The sequence below is a fragment of the Phacochoerus africanus genome, chromosome X (assembly GCF_016906955.1).
Source record: "Phacochoerus africanus isolate WHEZ1 chromosome X, ROS_Pafr_v1, whole genome shotgun sequence".
Taxonomy (NCBI): domain Eukaryota; kingdom Metazoa; phylum Chordata; class Mammalia; order Artiodactyla; family Suidae; genus Phacochoerus; species Phacochoerus africanus.
In genome coordinates, this window is record NC_062560.1 from 6,131,097 (window position 1) to 6,148,771 (window position 17,675).

A 17,675-nucleotide genomic window follows, 5' to 3' on the forward strand; every position below is an offset into this window, starting at 1 on the left:
TGGCCTCCCTTGGTGGGTTAAGGGTCCAGTGTTGTTACAAGCTGCAGATGCAGCTTGGCTCCAGTGTGGCAGTGGCTGTGGTGGAGGCTGGTCACTGCAGCTCCAATACAACCCCTAGCCTGGGTGCTTCCATATGCCACAGGTGCAGACCTAAAAAGAAAGAAAGAACAAAGGAAGGAAAGAAAAGAGAAAGAAGGAAGGAAGGGCATACACATGTCTGTCACTTCGAGGATATAGGTGAAGTCTTAGCATTGCTTTTCCTTTTTGGACACTCTTCACCAAAGCCTGCATTCCCCGCAGTGACCTTCCTGGCATTCACCTTGTGGGTTCTTGCCCTGCCCTTCTCAGCCGAGTATTAAGGGACAGCGTCCCTGCACGTAATTGTGGGAAGGGAGGATAATTGACATGTTGCCCCCGGTACAGACAGAGCTCACTTGGCTGTTCCCTAAAAAAAAGGTGTGGCAGGGACATAGGAGTTGGAGGAAGTGTTGTCAATGTTCCTTTGCTTCGTCCTGTTATCCCTCAGACACGTCACCAACAGGCTTGACTTCTCAAACATTCCTTTCCTTCTGTGGGGGGAAAGCACCCTCATAAATGGATTTTTGTGCTTTCTGCTGCTTCTTCGTGTACTACACACATCTTCCCCCATGGCACGTCCTATTACCCTCCTCTTGACAGCATTAGACGGTTTTGGAAACAGATTATTTTCTCTTTTTTAATAATGCTTTTTATTGTTTTCCATTATAGCTGGTTTACAGTGTTCTGTCAGTTTTCTCCGGTACTGCAAGGTGACCCCGTCACACATACGTGTAAACACTTTTTTTTTCTTCCCTGATCATGCACCATCATACGTGACTAGATAGGAGTTCCCATCCTGGTGCAGTGGTTCACGAATCCAACTAGGAACCATGAGGTTGTGGGTTCGATCCCTGGCCTTGTGCAGTGGGTGAAGAATCTGGCGTTGCTATGAGCTGGGGTGTAGGCTGGCAGCTGTAGCTCCAACTGGACCCCTAGCTGGGAACCTCCATATGCCACAGGGGCAGCCCTAAAAAAAGACAAAAACAAACAAGTAAATACATACATAAATAAATAATAAGTGACGAGATATAGTTCTCAGTGCTACACAGCAGGATCTCCTTGCTCATCCACTCCAAAGGCAATAGTGGGCATCTATGAACCCCCAAAGCTCAGTCCATCCCACTCCCTCCTCCTCCCCCTTGGCAACCCCAAGTCAGAAACATTATTTTCTACTGAAATTTTCACATGTCTGACCGATGCGATGCCGTTCATTCTTGGATGAAAAAAACGTGCCAGCCACGTCTTCTGTTCGTTTGTCCCAGTGGAAACGTGCTTCTTTATAGAGACAAAAATCCATCCAGACGGGAGCTTCTTTCTCAAACGCCAAAAGCACAGTGTTTCTGAATTTTCCCGGGGGTGTGCAGTCTTAGCTCAGGACCCAGCTAGCAAAGGTCCCCTCTGCTCCTTGCCTCCTCACCTACTTGCTCCTGTCATTGTATTCATTTTCTGCAAGACGTGGCGTCTCTGTTCTTTGATTTCCACATATGTCTCCGTTCTCCCGAAATAGCTGCTTGTGACTAAACTGCGTTGTGATGTGCTCCGATCTGCCGGTACACACAGCGTTTACCATGGGGACGTTTTAGTTCTAACCTAGGCGTGTTGTAGTTAACACACACCTATTCCGTGTATCACGTACGAATGTTCACATGGAGTAGTTACCTCTTCCTCACCTCTGGCTCTTCTGTACAAAACTGATGCATGGCTGCTTTTGTGCTTTTCTGCTTGTTGATCTCTTCCTCGTGGAACGTGTCATCTTTTTTTTTTTTTCTTTCTTTCTTTCTTTTTTGGCTGCTCTACAGCATAATGAGTTCCCAGGCCAAGAATCAGATTCGATCTGTGGTGGCGACCTAAGCCACAGCTGTAGCAATGCTGGATTCTTAATCCTGTGTGCTGGGCCGGGAATCGAACCTGAGTCTTAGCACTCCGAGGACCCTGGCTATCCTGTTACTCCCCTGTGGGAACTCCTCTATCATCTTTTTTATGTGACCATTGTGTTTCTTTAGAAGATGCGCTTGGTCACAAGATACGGCCCAGTTAGGATTGTCCCGTGTCTGCTGTCTAACAGATGCTCTGCCAAGCATTTTGTACTTGTGTCTCTTTTAATCCCCTTAAAGAAAAGAGATTTGGGTTATAGCCATGTCCGATTTGGCTGTAACAGAAAACAAGCAGTCACAGACGCTTCCATCAGAGGACCCTCTAGAGAGTGATGGTCCATGAAGTTTCAGGGAGGCAGACCCCAAGGTCCCTCCCACCTCCTGGAGGATGCAGCAGCCTCCTTTGTGTGGGGATGGACCACAGTGGGGTAGCAGGAGGGAGGAAGGGGTGGGAAGGATGAGAGGAAAAGGGCACAGAGCTGTTAACTTCCAGGGCTGTTGGTCCCCTGTGTCCACCTGGCATCAGGGAGGCTGCTCAGGATCACCTTCATTTTTGCTTTTTTTAGGGTCACATCTGCAGCATATGGAAGTGCCCAGGAAAGGGGTCGAATCAGAGCTGCAGCTGCCGGTCTACACCACAGCCACAGCAATGCCAGGTCCAAGCCGCATTTGCAAAAGGTGTCACAGCTCTCGGCAACGGCGCAAGGCCAGGGAAGGACCATGCGTCCTCACAGGTACTAGTCAGGTTCTCAACCTGCTGAGCCACAGCAGGGACTGTGAGATCACCTTCATGATGTGTGTCTGTGAGTCCTGGTAATACACGAGACTGTGGGCAGATGAGAATTCCATGACCAGTGTCTCTGAGCATTATATTCAAATGGGGAGGCAGAGGTGTCCAAAGGCACAAGATCGATGCACAGTCACCAACTCGATGGCAAAGCTGGATTTGAAGCCAACACTGGCAGCTTTGAGAGTCTGCCCTGTGGTTTCATTTGGGACTGCTTCAGGGAGTTCCCATTGTGGTTCAGCAGGTTAACAATCTGACTACTATCCATGAGGATGTGGGTTTGATCCCTGGCCTCGCTCAGGGGGTTAAGGATCCATTGTTGCTGAGAGCTGCAATGTAGGTCACAGGTGGGGCTCGGGTCCCACGTTGCTGTGGCTGCGGTGTAGGATGGCAGCTCCAAATTGACCCCTAGCTGGGAACTTCCACATGCCACAGATGCAGCCCTAATAAGACAAAAACAAAAAACAAAAAAAAAACAAGACATCTTATCTTGAAACTTCCATATCATGAAGATATGGCCCTAAATAAGCAAAAAAAAAAAAAAAAAAGGTGCATTGGGACTTCGTCAGCTAAGACAATAATTTCTCTTACTCGCCATCACAGAGACCATTCTTCCTCCTGTCTGTCCAGCTATGTCCACAGCCCCAAGGACAGTTCCATTCACATCTGCTTCTTCCCCAGGTCTCAGAGACGTTGGCTCTGGTCTTTGCTGGACCAGCTCAGACCCTGAGCCATACCCTCCAGCCGCTGTCATGTCCATCCTTCAGGCCCCTCCATGCACGGTCTTTCCTGAAGGCGCAGGGGGCTTGTCCTTGATACACGAGTTCCTTTTGACGCCTAGAGAGACATATCTCAAGATCTCTGACTTCCTTGCTCGTTTATCTGCTCTGCCCAGAGATGCTGCCAAGCAGCCTGCCTCTCTGCCTGGCGGGAGGCTGTGTGGGGTGCTGAGTGACTTCAGGTGGCTTCCTAGGAGAGGGACACAGAGCATCCTAAGCTTCCTGTCTGCCCCCACGCCGGCTTTGGTGAGAAGAGCTGGCTTCTTCCCTCCCTTTTGGTGCCTTCCTGCTCTCCCCGACATCTCACTCATTACTGATCAAACCAGTACATTATTGACGAGCTCCTCCAGTAAGGGCCTGGGGGCTGACCTTGAACAGATGGGTTGAGCGTTCTGTGTCAGGCACCAGATATGGGGCCTTTAAGACATGGGAGAGCAGAGTTCCCGTTGTGGCTCAGCAGGTTACAAACCCAACTAGTATCCGTGAGGATGCAGGTTCGATCCTTGGTCTTGCTCAGTGGGTGAAGGATCTGGTGTTGCTGAAAGCTGCAGCAAAGGTTGCAGATGGGGCTCAGATCTGATGTGGCTGTGGCTGTGGTGTAGGTCAGCAGCTGCAGCTCCAATTTGACCCCTAGCCTGGGAACTTCCATATGCCACCAGTGCAGCCCTAAAAAGAAGGGGGGAAAAAAAAGACATGGAAGAGAGACAGTTCTTGCATTTATGGGTGAGAGCCAGGAACTTAGAGTGAAATGGAGCCCACGGACAATAATAGACCCTAAGGGCTGGACGTGTGGTGGACGCTGGTCAGAGGACCAAGAAAATGCCGGTACCTCCTAGCAGGGAGTCTGGATAGGCTCCCAGAGGAGTTGAAGCAGCACCTCGAAGGATGGGTAGCATTTTAATCCACAGAGACAGTGAAGAGTGGGGCAGAGATTAGCATGCTTTGTGTGCCCAGTTTGTGCAGGATTTATATAAATATATAAAAATACACATTTTTATATATTTATGTTTTAAAATATATTTATTTTTAATGCATATTTTATTTATTTATTTATTTTAAATATGTGTTTCTGTCCTCAAAAAAGCAAAAGCAGAAGCTTAGTGAAAGGGACCATTGGGGTTTTAGACACTCAGGCATCCGTGGTGGAGATTGGCTTGCTCTAGAATTGAATTGAGAAGCAAATGCTCTCGGCCTCAGCCCTCAGCTGCTTGCTCTTCCTTCTCAGTGTGTTTGCACCATGAACCCCACTGCAGCCAGCTCAGGAGGCTGGCACACCTGCATCTTAGAGGTGATGAGCCCAGAGCCCAGGGGTTGAGGGTCTGGGCTGCAGAGAACAGGTGGGCATGAGTCTTAGGGCTCGAGAACAGGAACCCTGGGGGCCGTGCCTCTCCGGGATGGCGCGTAAAGACACTGATGCCCTCGGCAGCTCCAGGTGGGGCCACATCCTAAGATCTCTGGGTCTAAGAGAAGCATGTGGCACTGGTATCAGATGCTGGCTTAGGAGAGGGGAACGTGTTTGAGGTGTATTGGGTATTCAGGTCGCCGTGAGCTCGGGGACCGTGGGGTGAATTTTCAGACATCCCTTCAGTCCATGAGATCAACATGACCGAGGAGGCTAGGAGATGGTCCCCGGGGGCATGTGGGTGGCTCACAGAGGGAAAATACAACAGGACTCCAAGATAGCGTATGCCATAGTGGCAAGAAGCAGGGCTCAGAATGCAAACCCCCAGTGTCTATGTGGCTTCTCGCTTCTCGGACATATACACAGAGTCCTCTGAGACTGGCAGTTAAACAGCATTTATCAAAGAAAGTCTAGATCTGAGTGATAAACTAAGAGCCAGTGTGTTGCAGCCATTTAAAGTTTGTTGTCCATATTCTTTAAGAATCCTTAGTGGGGGAGCTCCCTGGTGGCTTAGTGAGTTAAGGATCTGGGGTTGTCCCAGCTGTGGCATGGATTTGATCCCTAGTCCAGGAATTTTTGCATGCCATGGGTGCAGCCAAAAAAAAAAAAAAAAAGCATCCTTGGAGAATAAAAGTATCTTAGGGCTTTTATTATGGCCGGCAACAGATTTAAGAGCAGACAGATACTAGTGTTTCAGTCTTGGATCCACTGCTGCTTTATATTCAAAGCTAACTGGAGGTGATTGTTACTATGTACAAGGCTTTGTTGTGAGAACTGTGTTGTAGAAATGGACTGTTAATCCCCAGGGCAAAGCCCCAGGATGGTGCTGTTATTATCCGTGCAGAAAAGGAGGCTGGGCTCAGAGAGGTTAATGGCCACGCCCAGCAGCACAGCTAGGAAGTGGCAGAGCTGGGACTGGAACCTGCACTGTTAGAGCCGACAGAAAGGGCGGGAGAGTTCGAGCAGGTCAGGCTCCGCAAGCCGGCAAGACAGGAGACATTTGTGGACTCAGAACAAAGGCTGTCTCCCCATGATGCTGGTCATACAGACCTGCAAGTGTCCTCACAGGAAGGAAAAAGTACCCTGCAACACGACTGGCGTCTGTGCGGCAGAACAGAGCATCTTGTATCTATGGAAGGTGCAGCAGTTCCAATTCTGGAATCACCCCCCCCCCTACCCCACCCCTGCTTTCAGCTTCTCAGGGAGTCCCAGAGACCCCCAAACTACTTGATCCAGCTTCTCCCACTGCTTATTGTAATTTCGATGTAATTGCCATTTTTTGTTTTTGTTTGCTTTTTAGGGCTGTACCTGCAGCATATGGAAGTTCCCAGGCTAGGGGTCAAATCAGAACTATAGCTTTCTTCCCAGCCACAGCAACACCAGATCCAAGCCATGTCTGCAACCTACACCACAGCTCATGGCAGTGCCGGATCCATAACCCACTGAGCGAGGCGAGGGATCGAACCTGCATCGTCATGCATACTAGTCACTTTCGTTTCCCCTGTGCCACAGGAGAACTCCCATAATAGCCATTTTAGGGTTACACTTGGAAGTTACTGGATTCAGGGTCCAGCTCAGGAAGTCAAGCTTTTCTGACCTGAAATCTATGTCCCCTTTTGTCCAAGGACTACAAATGTTCTTTTCTCATGGATGGAGTCACATTGTTTGTGGTGGTGATTTTACAGAAAGACATCTTTGGGCAGCTAGGTGGTAATAGTCACAGAATTCTATGTGACACTGCAAAGCAGCATTGTAAGGTGTCGGTAGCATATTTGTCTTTTAATTCTGACAGTTATTCCTCGCTTTTTTTGGGGAAAAAAGTCTTATTCAGTTTCTTCGCACTCTCACTACAAAATTTAATGATTACTTTCCGTGGTCATGGGACCTCAATTATAAATGAGTTGAAGATCTTGTGGCACTCAAAATATTTACCTGTGACATAAGCGAGACACAGACAGTCTTTTCAGAGTAGACGGGAATTTTTAACAGCAGAGGAAAACAAAAAATCTTCGAACTCAACATTTTTTTTACTGGTACATGGAGAAATCTGGGATAAAATACGTTACCTAAATAATTTTGGAAAATGGGACTATTTATACACCTATCCAAAACATAAGGTGACAGGAGTTCCTATTGTGGCGCAGTGGTTAACAAATCTGACTAGGAACCATGAGGTTGCGGGTTCGATCCCTGGCCTTGCTCAGCAGGTTGGGGATCTGGCGTTGCCATGAGCTGTGGTGTAGGTTGCAGGTGTGGCTCAGATCCCGCATTGCTGTGGCTGTGGCGTAGGCTGCAGCTCTGATTCAACCCCTAGCCTGGGAACCTCCATGTGACGTGGGAGTGGCCCTAGAAAAGGCAAAAAAAAAAGACAAAAAATATATATGTATCTGTATAAGGTGACAGAAGGTGCTTCCTGTTTTGGCACTTGATTTACTGATTTACTCTTTTCTGTTGAAATTGCCCTTTCGATAAAGTCACTTCCTGGTAAACAACAGAACAGATTTTGAAGTAAGGGTTCCTGTCTTGTAAACAAACATGCGATAAAATTTGACCCTCTTTCTCTCATTTGAGCAAGTCCAAAGTGGTCTAAAGAAGTGGTAGAACATATGCAATGTGTTAGGATATGTTTTTTATTTTTAGGGCCCCACGTGTGGCATGTGGAAGTTCCCAGGCTGGGGGTTCAATCGGAGCCACAGCCATGCTGGATCCTTAACCTCCTGATCAAGGCCAGGGAGGGAACCGGCATCCTTATGGGTACTAGTCGGGCTCATTACCACTGAGCTGTCACAGGAACTTCCGCTGCGTGTGTTTTTATTAAAAGTTAAAACAAAGAGGAGTTCCCATCGTGGCACAGCAGAAACAAATCTGACTCGGATCCAGGAGGACACAGGTTTGATCCCTGGCCTCGCTTGGTGGGTTAAGGATGCATTGTTGCCAAGAGCTGTGGTGTCCGTCATACACACGGCTCAAATCCTGAGTTGCTGTGGCTGTGGTGTAGACCGGTGACTACAGCTCCCATTCTACCCTTAGCCTGGGAACCTCTGTATGCTTGCAGTGTGGCCCTAAAAAGCCAAAAAAAAAAAAAAAACCAAATTGGGCAGTAAAAAGGCCACCACCCATGTAGCATACCAAATACATCTCCAGAAAAGTTAAAACCTTCATCCTTCACTTGTCGGAGCTCCATTTTAATAGTGGGGCTGCTCCCTGCGAGTTCCTCTACAGACTGCTCCTTAAACCCGCCTGCTCATTCACTCATGGGCAGGGCTGGGCTCCGGCGGTGGCAGGAAGGGAATCCACGTGCACAACTTTCAGGAGCAAGCGGGCAGTCGAGGCCTTTCAGTGAACTCGTTCCAAGAGCCTGCACTCTCGTGGGGTTTTTTAAGCCCAGAGAGACTTGACTTGAATGTCAGCTTCGAAATGCCCTCCAGATTTTCAGAGATTTCCAGGAGAGGCTCTCCAGCACGCCTCCATCTGTAACAGCCTTGGCCCCGTAGACCCTGACCTGCCGGAGGACAGATTCTTCCGGGGTGGCAGAAAAGGCTTCTGAAGCAGTTTGAGGTCGAGGGGAATGAGAGGCATGGGTGGAAGGCATCTTGAGGTGCCCCCCTTCCTCTCTGAAGCCAGCCAGAGAGGGAAGGCAGGTGCAGGATGGGATCCCTTCCTGCAGCCTCGCAGTCAGCAGGTCACCCTGAGCTCTTCTTTACAAGGCAGGTCCACCGAGCCCATGCACCTTGTAAATGAACACAGCCAGGCTGTGCCGCTTCCCCCGGCATCTGCTACGCACGGAACGGAGGTCTATGCATCCACCACGTGTTCCCGTTGCTTGTCTGTGCTCCCAGCTCTTCCCTATCCCGAGAGGCGTGATGTCTCTCAAAGGTGCTGGTCTGAAGCCACGGGCTCTTTAGGGACCGTGCAGAATCCCACGGCAGTTGTCCATTGATTCTACTGATGGATGGATTGTCTTTTTAGGGCTGCACCCACAGCATGTGGAAGTTCCCAGGATAGGGGTCCAGTCTGAGCTACAGCGACCAGCCTATACCACAGCCACAGCAGCACCTGATCCGAGCCGTGTCTGCAACCTGCACCACCGCTCACGGCCCTGTGGGGTCCTGACGCCACTGAGCGAGGCCCAGGATTAAACCCATGTCCTCAGGGATACACCTTGGGTTTGTTAATGCGGAGCCACAACGGGAGTGCCTAATTCCGTTTATTTATTTTGCATTTGGATCCGTGGGTCAGTCAGTCCCTCCCCATCATGACAAAAGTCACCATTTGCGTTACACAAGCAGGTGATCCCGGTGATTTAAATAGGTGTGATGCTCGCTAATGGTTTCTAATGTGATACCTTCCCTATGGTTTTACTAAAAAAGCTGTGAGGATAAAGTGAAAATGGACATTTTCAGGGGTTCAGTGGTGGCTCAGCAGGTTAAGAATCTGTTGTTTTTCCTGTTGTGATTTGGATGAATGGCAGACAAAACAAACACATGCATTGCTGTTTACCTGCCAAGGAACCAACTCTCGGACTGTTATGGCACAGCTTTGATCCCTGGCCCAGGAACTTCCTCATGCTGCAGGTGCAGACAAAAAAAAAAAAAAAACATTTCAGTCTGCACCTGATTTTACTTGGTTCATATGTGTGAACTCTCTGTTTTTATCTGCCACCTTTTTATGTCCTGGAAATGGTTTCTAGACCCCTCTCGGAGGATACGTAGCTCCTCCGTGGTGCTAAGAAAGTCATAACATTGCCGGATAAACAGAGACTCCATCACGTCCTAAGTGTGTGTTTGCACATGGTTTTCTTCTAAACATTTCACTATGGGGTGCATCATGGAGCACAGAACGTATATTTTATTTTATTTTATTTTTTTCCGTGCTACAAAATAGCTGCCACCTCCCTTCTTTTTTTTTATAGTCTTATTTTATTTTATTATTATTTTTTTTTACTTATTTTCCCACTGTACAGCAAGGGGGTCAGGTTATCCTTACATGTATACATTACAATTACATTTTTTCCCCCACCCTTTGTTCTGTTGCAACATGAGTATCTAGACAAAGTTCTCAATGCTACTCAGCAGGATCTCCTTGTAAATCTATTCTGAGTTGTGTCTGATAAGCCCAAGCTCCCGATCCCTCCCACTCCCTCCCCCTCCCATCAGGCAGCCACAAGTCTCTTCTCCAAGTCCATGATTTTCTTTTCTGAGGAGATGTTCATTTGTGCTGGATCTTAGATTCCAGTTATAAGTGATATCATATGGTATTTGTCTTTGTCTTTCTGGCTCATTTCACTCAGGATGAGATTCTCTAGTTCCATCCATGTTGCTGCAGATGGCATTATGTCATTCTTTTTTATGGCTGAGTAGTATTCCATTGTGTATATATACCACATCTTCTGAATCCAATCCCCTGTCGATGGACATTTGGGTTGTTTCCATGTCCTGGCTATTGTGCAGAACGTATATTTTAAAACCAATGTAAGCATCCTGCCCCAGGGTCATTTTGGAATTTCTGACACTTTTCTTAAAATGTCCCATACCGAATATAAATTTCTAGTTGAATCATGTTCAGTGAGTGGCAAGAGCTCTAGCACTGGAGTCACAGTCTAATATCAGAACATCTCCTACCTGCCCCCCGCCCCCAAGGTCATTTTTGTAACCCAGCTGCTGTCTCTCCTCATCCTGACTCCCAGCCTCACCAAATTCTGGACCGGAGGCATTTGGGCTTTCGTTAACTGAGGTCCTGGCGTGTTTGAGATCGTTCTTGATGGCTGTGTGTACGTGTCTGTTTGTCTCTGTGTGTCTGTCTGTCTGTCTGTATGCGTGTGCTGTTTGACCATCTCTCACCTACGCATTAGCATCGAGTCGACTTCTTCCCTCCGTCTGGTTTTAAACAGCAACACAGGCTGCGAGCTTAGCATCTTGAAGGTGGAGAACAGGAGGGGTCCGAGCCAGGAGCTTCATCTGTTATTCAATATTTATTTCCCGAGTGCTTGCTCTAGGTTTCCAAGCTGTGATGTTTATTAGAGGAAAATGACAGTTCTATACAAATCATAGGCTGCTTCCTTTCCTGCCAGCACAGCTTCTCCTAAGACTTTAGGGACTGGGGGGAAAAGGATGGAAGAGAAAGAGAGTAAAGAAAGAGAGAGGGAGAGAGTAGGGGATCAATTCTGAATAACGAAGAAACACCCTGATTTTAATAGGGTTGAATTTGCACCATAACAGCTATTGGTAAGCAGCTTCATCTTTTGTTCCTTGGCAGTTAAATAGCAATGCATGTCTTTGTTTGTTTGTTTTAAGCTGTGGCTCTTAACTTTTTTGAGCCTTAAGTGAGAGAAGTCCATTTGATCCATAGGATCCATTCTCTTTCTGACTTTACTCAGTATGAGAATGTCTGGTTGCATCCCTGTTGCTGCAAATGATATTTTGTCTTTTTTGTGGCTGAGTACTATTCCATTGCATATGGCGCAAATGAACCTGTCTGCAGAACAGAAACAAACCATGGACAGGGAGAACAGACGTGTGGTTGCCGGCAGGGGAGGAGGGAGAAAGTAGGATGGACAGGGAGTTTGGGATTGTTAGATGCAAACTATTACTTTTAGAATGGATGAACAGTGGGGTCATAGTGTATAGCAGAGGGAACTCTATCCAGTCCCTTGGGGTGGAACATGATAGAAGATGGTATGAAAAAAAGAATGTATAAATATATATGTATATCACTATATTGTATACCAGAAATTGACAGTAGGCAAGTCTTTGCTTCCTTCCTTCCTTCCTCTCTGTCTTCCTCTCTTTCTTTTTCACTAAAATACAGTTGATTGACAGTGCTGTGTCAATTTCTGCTGTATAGCATAGTTACCCAGTCATATATATATATATATATATACATATATTCTTTTTCTCACATTATCTTCTACCATGTTTTATCCCAAGAGACTGGACAGAATTCTCTGGGCCGTACAGCAGGAACTCATTGCTTATCCATTCTCAGTGTCATAGTTTGCATTACTCACCCCAAACTCCCCATCCACCCCACTCCCTCCTCTCTCCCCCTTGGCAACCACACATCTGTCCTCCATGTCCATGAGTCTGTTTCTGTTCTGTCGATAGGTTCATCTGTGCCATATTTTCTTATTTTTTATTTATTTATTTATTTTGTCTTTTTGCCATTTCTAGGACCACTCCTGCAGCATATGGAGGTTCCCAGGCCTAGGGGTTGAATCGGAGCTGTAGCCCCCGGCCTATGCCACAGCCATAGCAACGCGGGATCTGATCCGTGTCTGCAACCTATACCACAGCTCACGACAATGCCGCATCGTTAACCCACTGAGCAAGGGCAGGGATCGAACCCGCAACCTCTTGGTTCCTAGTCGGATTCGTTAACCACTGCGCCATGACGGGAACTCCCTGTGCCATATTTTAGATTCCACATAGAAGTGATATCCTGTGGTATGTGTCTTTCTCTCTCCGACCGACTTCACTTCATATGAGGATCTCTAGCTGCATCCATGTTGCTGCACCTGGCATGAATTCCTTCTTTGTTATGGCTGAGCAGGTCTCTACCTTCTTGAAGTGCATGGCAGGGTGATGTCGGTGCATGCTCTCATTTGGGATAACTGACAGCCGTGCCCCCGTGACACCCACCTCTGTCCTTGTCAACCGCAGGCACGTCCATCTGGAAAGCCTTCTTCTTCACACCCAAGTTCTCCCCCGAGGGCGCCAATGGATGCTTTGCCACACACGTGTGCTTCTGTCATGGGCATTCCATCACCCACCACGACCCTCCTTTGCTGTTTGACATCTCCCAAGACCCGCGAGAGACAGACCCGTTAACTCCGACGTCCGAGCCCCGGTTCTGGGAGATCCTGGAGGTGATGCAGCAAGCGGCAGCCCGCCACACCAGGACCCTGCAGGACGTCCCTGATCAGCTGTCACCAGGAAACATCATCTGGAAGCCGTGGCTCCAGATGTGCTGCTCCTGGTCTGGTCTGTCCTGCCAGTGTGACCGGGAAAAGGAGGAGGGGAGAGGGAGCCATTAGCTGTGGGCCTCCTCCTCCATCACGGATGCACACTGGAAGCAGCCCTGACATCACCCGCAATGCAGATCGGTTCTCTGTCTTATCACCTGGTGGCTCCATCAAGAGCCACACAGTTAACCCATGGGGGGGGGGAGGAAATCAAGGTTTGTAGGAAGTAGAGGCACAGGTGTTCAGGTTATGTCTTCCATGGCCAACGCTCATGGGAAAGCCTCGGACCGGATTCCAATGAGCATGGCCAACACCGGGGCAGACAAAGTAGGCAGGTGCACAGGTAACCCATTCACCTCCCAGCTAATGTGCATGACCAGTGGTAGAAGGTGTCACTTCTTCCACAAGCCGGTCTGAGGCAGCGGCCACCGTGCACTATGAAAGAGGGAGTGTGCTTGAGAGAGCGTTTACGAAATCAAACCCGGGCAATGTTACAATGAATAACAGACCGTGTTCTTGACCAGTAATGGATGATGATGAGTTCCAGTTTGGTTTTTGGAAGGCAGTCATTGTCAGTGTTATTTCCAATGCATATGGAATACCCTTCGTGATGTATATGTTTATATACAATTTCTTTCTTTGAGAAGTTTACAGTATTTAAAATCAGAAACTGGCAAGTTCCCGCTGGGGCACGGTGGGTTAAGAATCCGACTGCTGCGGCTCGGGTCGCTATGGAGGTGGATATGCAATCCCTGGCCTGGGAACTTCCATATGCTGAGGATGCAGCCATAAGAATAAAAATGAAATCCAAAACTAGAAGCTTGTCATTATTTAAGTAAAAACAGTAGAGGCTCACAGATGGTTTCTGCGACAAACTTTTTGGTGACATCCTCAGGGGGAATTAATACCAAGACCAATCCCTCCTCTACGAATTTCCATCCCACAGTTGGTAGTATTTGATTTGGGTTCTGCTGTTTCTTTGGCAAACAGCATTCTGCATGAAAACAGTACTTCAGCAGTGCCACGGGTCAAGGAGTCCCTTCTAACAGAATGCAGAAGTGTTGGCGTGTCAAATGTATGATACTTTGTGTGTGAGGGGGAAAACGCAAGCAAACCGTGACCCATGATCATGAAACCTTGTGTCCTTGCAGAATTTGGTGATGAGAGAACCATCCTTCATGTTTGTCCTGCTGTTTGGGGCAGTCGGATCCTGTGGCTAAGAAATAGCTCTGCCTTGAATCTGCCATGCAATGCGCAGTTTCGTTTGAATTCCACTTCCCCACCCTCAGTAACACAGGGACAAGTCATAACCAGGTCACGTAGGAGATGGGCACGTGGGGACAGAGCTGCAGCATCTGAACCACCAGCACCCCCCACCCCAAGGAAAAAATTCACCTGTGTGCAGAACACAGATGTCACCTTCTGACACAGTGCAGCCTCCAGCAGTGCCAGGGAAATCCCTATACTCATCAGTCCACAGCAGCCACCGTCCACCTGCTCCCCCACTCCCTGTCCCCTCTTTTGGGAACATGTCTTGGCTTCTGCTCTTGGCTCAGGGTTTTCTGGTCCTGTGAGAATTCAGGTCAGTGGAGTATCCCACCCCACCGGGCACCTTGGAAAGAATGCAGTATCTCTGGCTTTCTGACAGTGGCTCTGATTTCTGATTCTGATTTCCTTAATTTGTCCGCCCTGAAGCATTTCTAAGATCCAACAGCATCTCCCCAGCTTGTCTATTTCAAATTTTACCCTTGCTTTTTCTTAAAATATGAATTCCTGCCCCCCCCTGCCCCAGGAACAGGTCAAAGTTGGAAAACAAACAGGATCATGTGTTTGACTGCATATTTCTCATTCCAGAATTGGCCAAAAATCCATCATATTGCTTTAGAAATCGTCTCAGTAAAGAATGCATGAGCATGTGAATAAAGTGATCGGATTATCATTGCTGTTATCACGCAAAAGCGAGAGCCACTGTTAGGAACTTATGTTTTAAAAAAGATCGTGTTTACTCAGAGCTGAACATACTTCCTGCAGGTGGATTTTGACAGAACCCTTGATGATGTGGGAAATGTGTGAGGATGAAATAACTTGAAGGACTTGTACAGATGATGTGACTACATAGCTATGTGTAGAATTAATTGTTTAATCTGTACGACGGCGACAGCCCATGAAGGACGCATATGCCTCTAGAGGTACAATGAGCTTTAAGGTATGTGCCTCAAAATAGCTTGGATCCCCACTGTGTTTCAGGGTATTTGAAAATCAGGTTTGTGTGTAATCCTTCACACCACTTCGCCTCCGAACGTTTTCCTTGGAACATACAACAGGAAATTTGAATTCCTTTGCCTGTGAGCTCTTGGGCTGCATGTCCGCACCTCAGTGGGTTTTGAAACTCGCAACAAATTCTTTTTAAAAAGTCTTTATATTTCCCATAGATGTTAAAAACTAAGCAAACAGCAACCTGCAGACAGGCGTTGCTTGACGGCGTCCGCAATGCTGCTTGAAGAGCAAAAAATCGCAAAATCGAGGTATGGACGCATTCCAGAAAGGAAACAGATTTCAGTGTCCCTGAAAGGGTATCCATGAAGGAAGAGGGAAGAAACGGGAAACGTATTTGGCACGTGTCTGAACAAAGCGATCTGGGCAGGGAGCGCATCTGTGAAGGTTTCCGAGAACCTCATTCCAATGTCAATGCAAAATGAAAATAAAATTTTCCTTGGCAATGAAACTTTCTGTGCTTTCTGGCCCTGCTTTCCCATGGGTCTCCGTTCAGCAAGTGTTCGAGTCTTTACTATGTTTGGGGCATGACCTTAGGTGATGAGGAACCCAGATTTTGAGTTCAGCAAATGTTTACAGAGTTTCTGAGGCTCCTGGGGGAGGGGAGGAGGTCAGAAGGACAGAGACAGATAAGAAGGAAAATAATCCCTGACTTTCATTCTCAGAGGGCAGGAAGAGGCCAAATTACCCCCCCCCCACACACACACACAGCCTCTCTTCCGAGGCTCACAAAAAAATGTCTAATGACTGTTAAAATCAGAAGGAAAGAATATTTGGAATTGAGGACCTTATGTGCACAGGAACCAATGCAGTCGTAAAATAGAATTTTTGTGTGTTTGAATGGGGTTTCTGTTTTTATGTAACCTGTCTTCATCTTAAAACATAGGTGCATTATTTCCCTCATGCACCCCTGAAAATCTTAACCAGCCCAGGACCCAGGTGAAGCAGCTTCTTTGTTCAACCGATGTTGGAAGGAGAGAAGAGTCTCAATTTTGACCTAACACCCCTTGTTCTCTCTGCCTTCCACCGGAGTTCCTTAGGGAAGCGGGCATAGAGTCAGTTTACACTGCTGAAGCCATGAGGACAAAGAAGTGGGCAGTAATGCTGGGCATTACGTGGGCATCATTGGTGCAGCTGTTCTGGATAAAAACTAACACGTGCCCGTCGGGAGGCGGGCAGACGTGGTCATAATAGGGAGAAGCGTGTGTGGATGGAAGATGTTGATTTAAGTGGGCTACTGTCTGGTTGCCATAAATGCCAAGCCTCATGACCCCTCTTCAGTCCTTATATGATGCGAGGTATAAGGTCACTGACCCAGTGCCTCTTTAACCGTAACTGCCTGATGGCCCCCACCTCTCACCCATCTAGGCTTCCTCCCAGAGCCTCAGACAGGACAGCCCGGGCTCCCTGGCCGTCTTTGGCCATCAGCAACATCCTGTCAACCTCAACTCCATACCATCTGTTTGTGTCATGGGCTCGGCATAAAGCAATGATAATTGACCAATAGTGAACAGTATCATATGACAGGAGCCCTTTCAATGAAGGCAATGTCAGCTTTCATAATTAGAATACTAGTAGCTTGAGAATGACCCATGTGTTTGTGCAAAGGATCTATTATCATGGAGCAATGTCTTCATTTGTGAAGAAGTACTTAATGGAGCATTTCAACTAGGAGACCCTCAAATGTTTGCCCTAAAAGTGGTTCTACTCATGAAGTTCAGATCCTCTAAATATCTTTTCAGGGGGACTGTTTTTATCCTAACTGGTAGATCCAGCTCATCTTCAAAGAAGTTGATTATCAAATGAATCAATATTCAAAACTAGAGAGTTCTCTGGTGGCTCAGTGGGTTAAGGAGCTGGCATGGTCACCAGTGGCTCTGATTACTGTGATGGATCAGGTTTGATCCCTGGCCCTGGAACTTCCACATGCTGCAGGTGTGGCCAAAAAATAAAATTGGATCCAAAGACACAGGAAATAAATCAAAGGGGAAAGGGAGGCAGGGAGGGACTACATTAGGAGTATGAGGTTAACAGATGTAAATTACTGTGTACAAAATAGTTAAGCCACAAGGATTTATGGGGGAGTTGCCGTCGTGGCTCAGTGTTTAACGAATCCAACTAGGAACCATGAGGTTGTGGGTTTGATTCCTGCCCTCACATGGTGGGTCAAGGATTCAGCGTTGCCGTGCGCTGTGGTGTAGGTTGCAGACGCAGCTCAAATCCTGCATTGCTGTGGCTCTGGCGTAGGCTGGCGGCTGCAGCTCCGATTGGACCCCTAGCCTGGGAATCTCCATATGCCATGGGTGTGGCCATAGAAAAGACAAAATGACAAAAAAAACAGACAGGGATTTATGGTGTAGCACAGAAAGTTATATTCAATATCTTGAAATAACCTGTAATGGAAATATATATATGTGTGTGTGTGTATTTACCTGGATCACTTTGCTTTATGCCTGAAATACGCCTTATAAATCAACTATATTTCAGTTTTTAAAAAGGCAGATTGTACAATGCTTGGCCA

The 17,675-nt window shown here is 47.4% G+C and overlaps 1 protein-coding gene across 1 annotated transcript in view; it reads left to right on the forward strand.

The window, feature by feature from the left end:
* Positions 1–13,541, forward strand: part of STS (steroid sulfatase) — a 207,983-nt gene extending 194,442 nt beyond the window's left edge. Inside the window, exon 11 of the mRNA XM_047765646.1 lies at positions 12,579–13,541. Coding sequence (XP_047621602.1) covers positions 12,579–12,952 — 374 coding nt within the window. The 3' untranslated portion in view covers positions 12,953–13,541. The remainder of the gene's footprint in view (positions 1–12,578) is intronic.
* Positions 13,542–17,675: the final 4,134 nt, after the last annotated feature.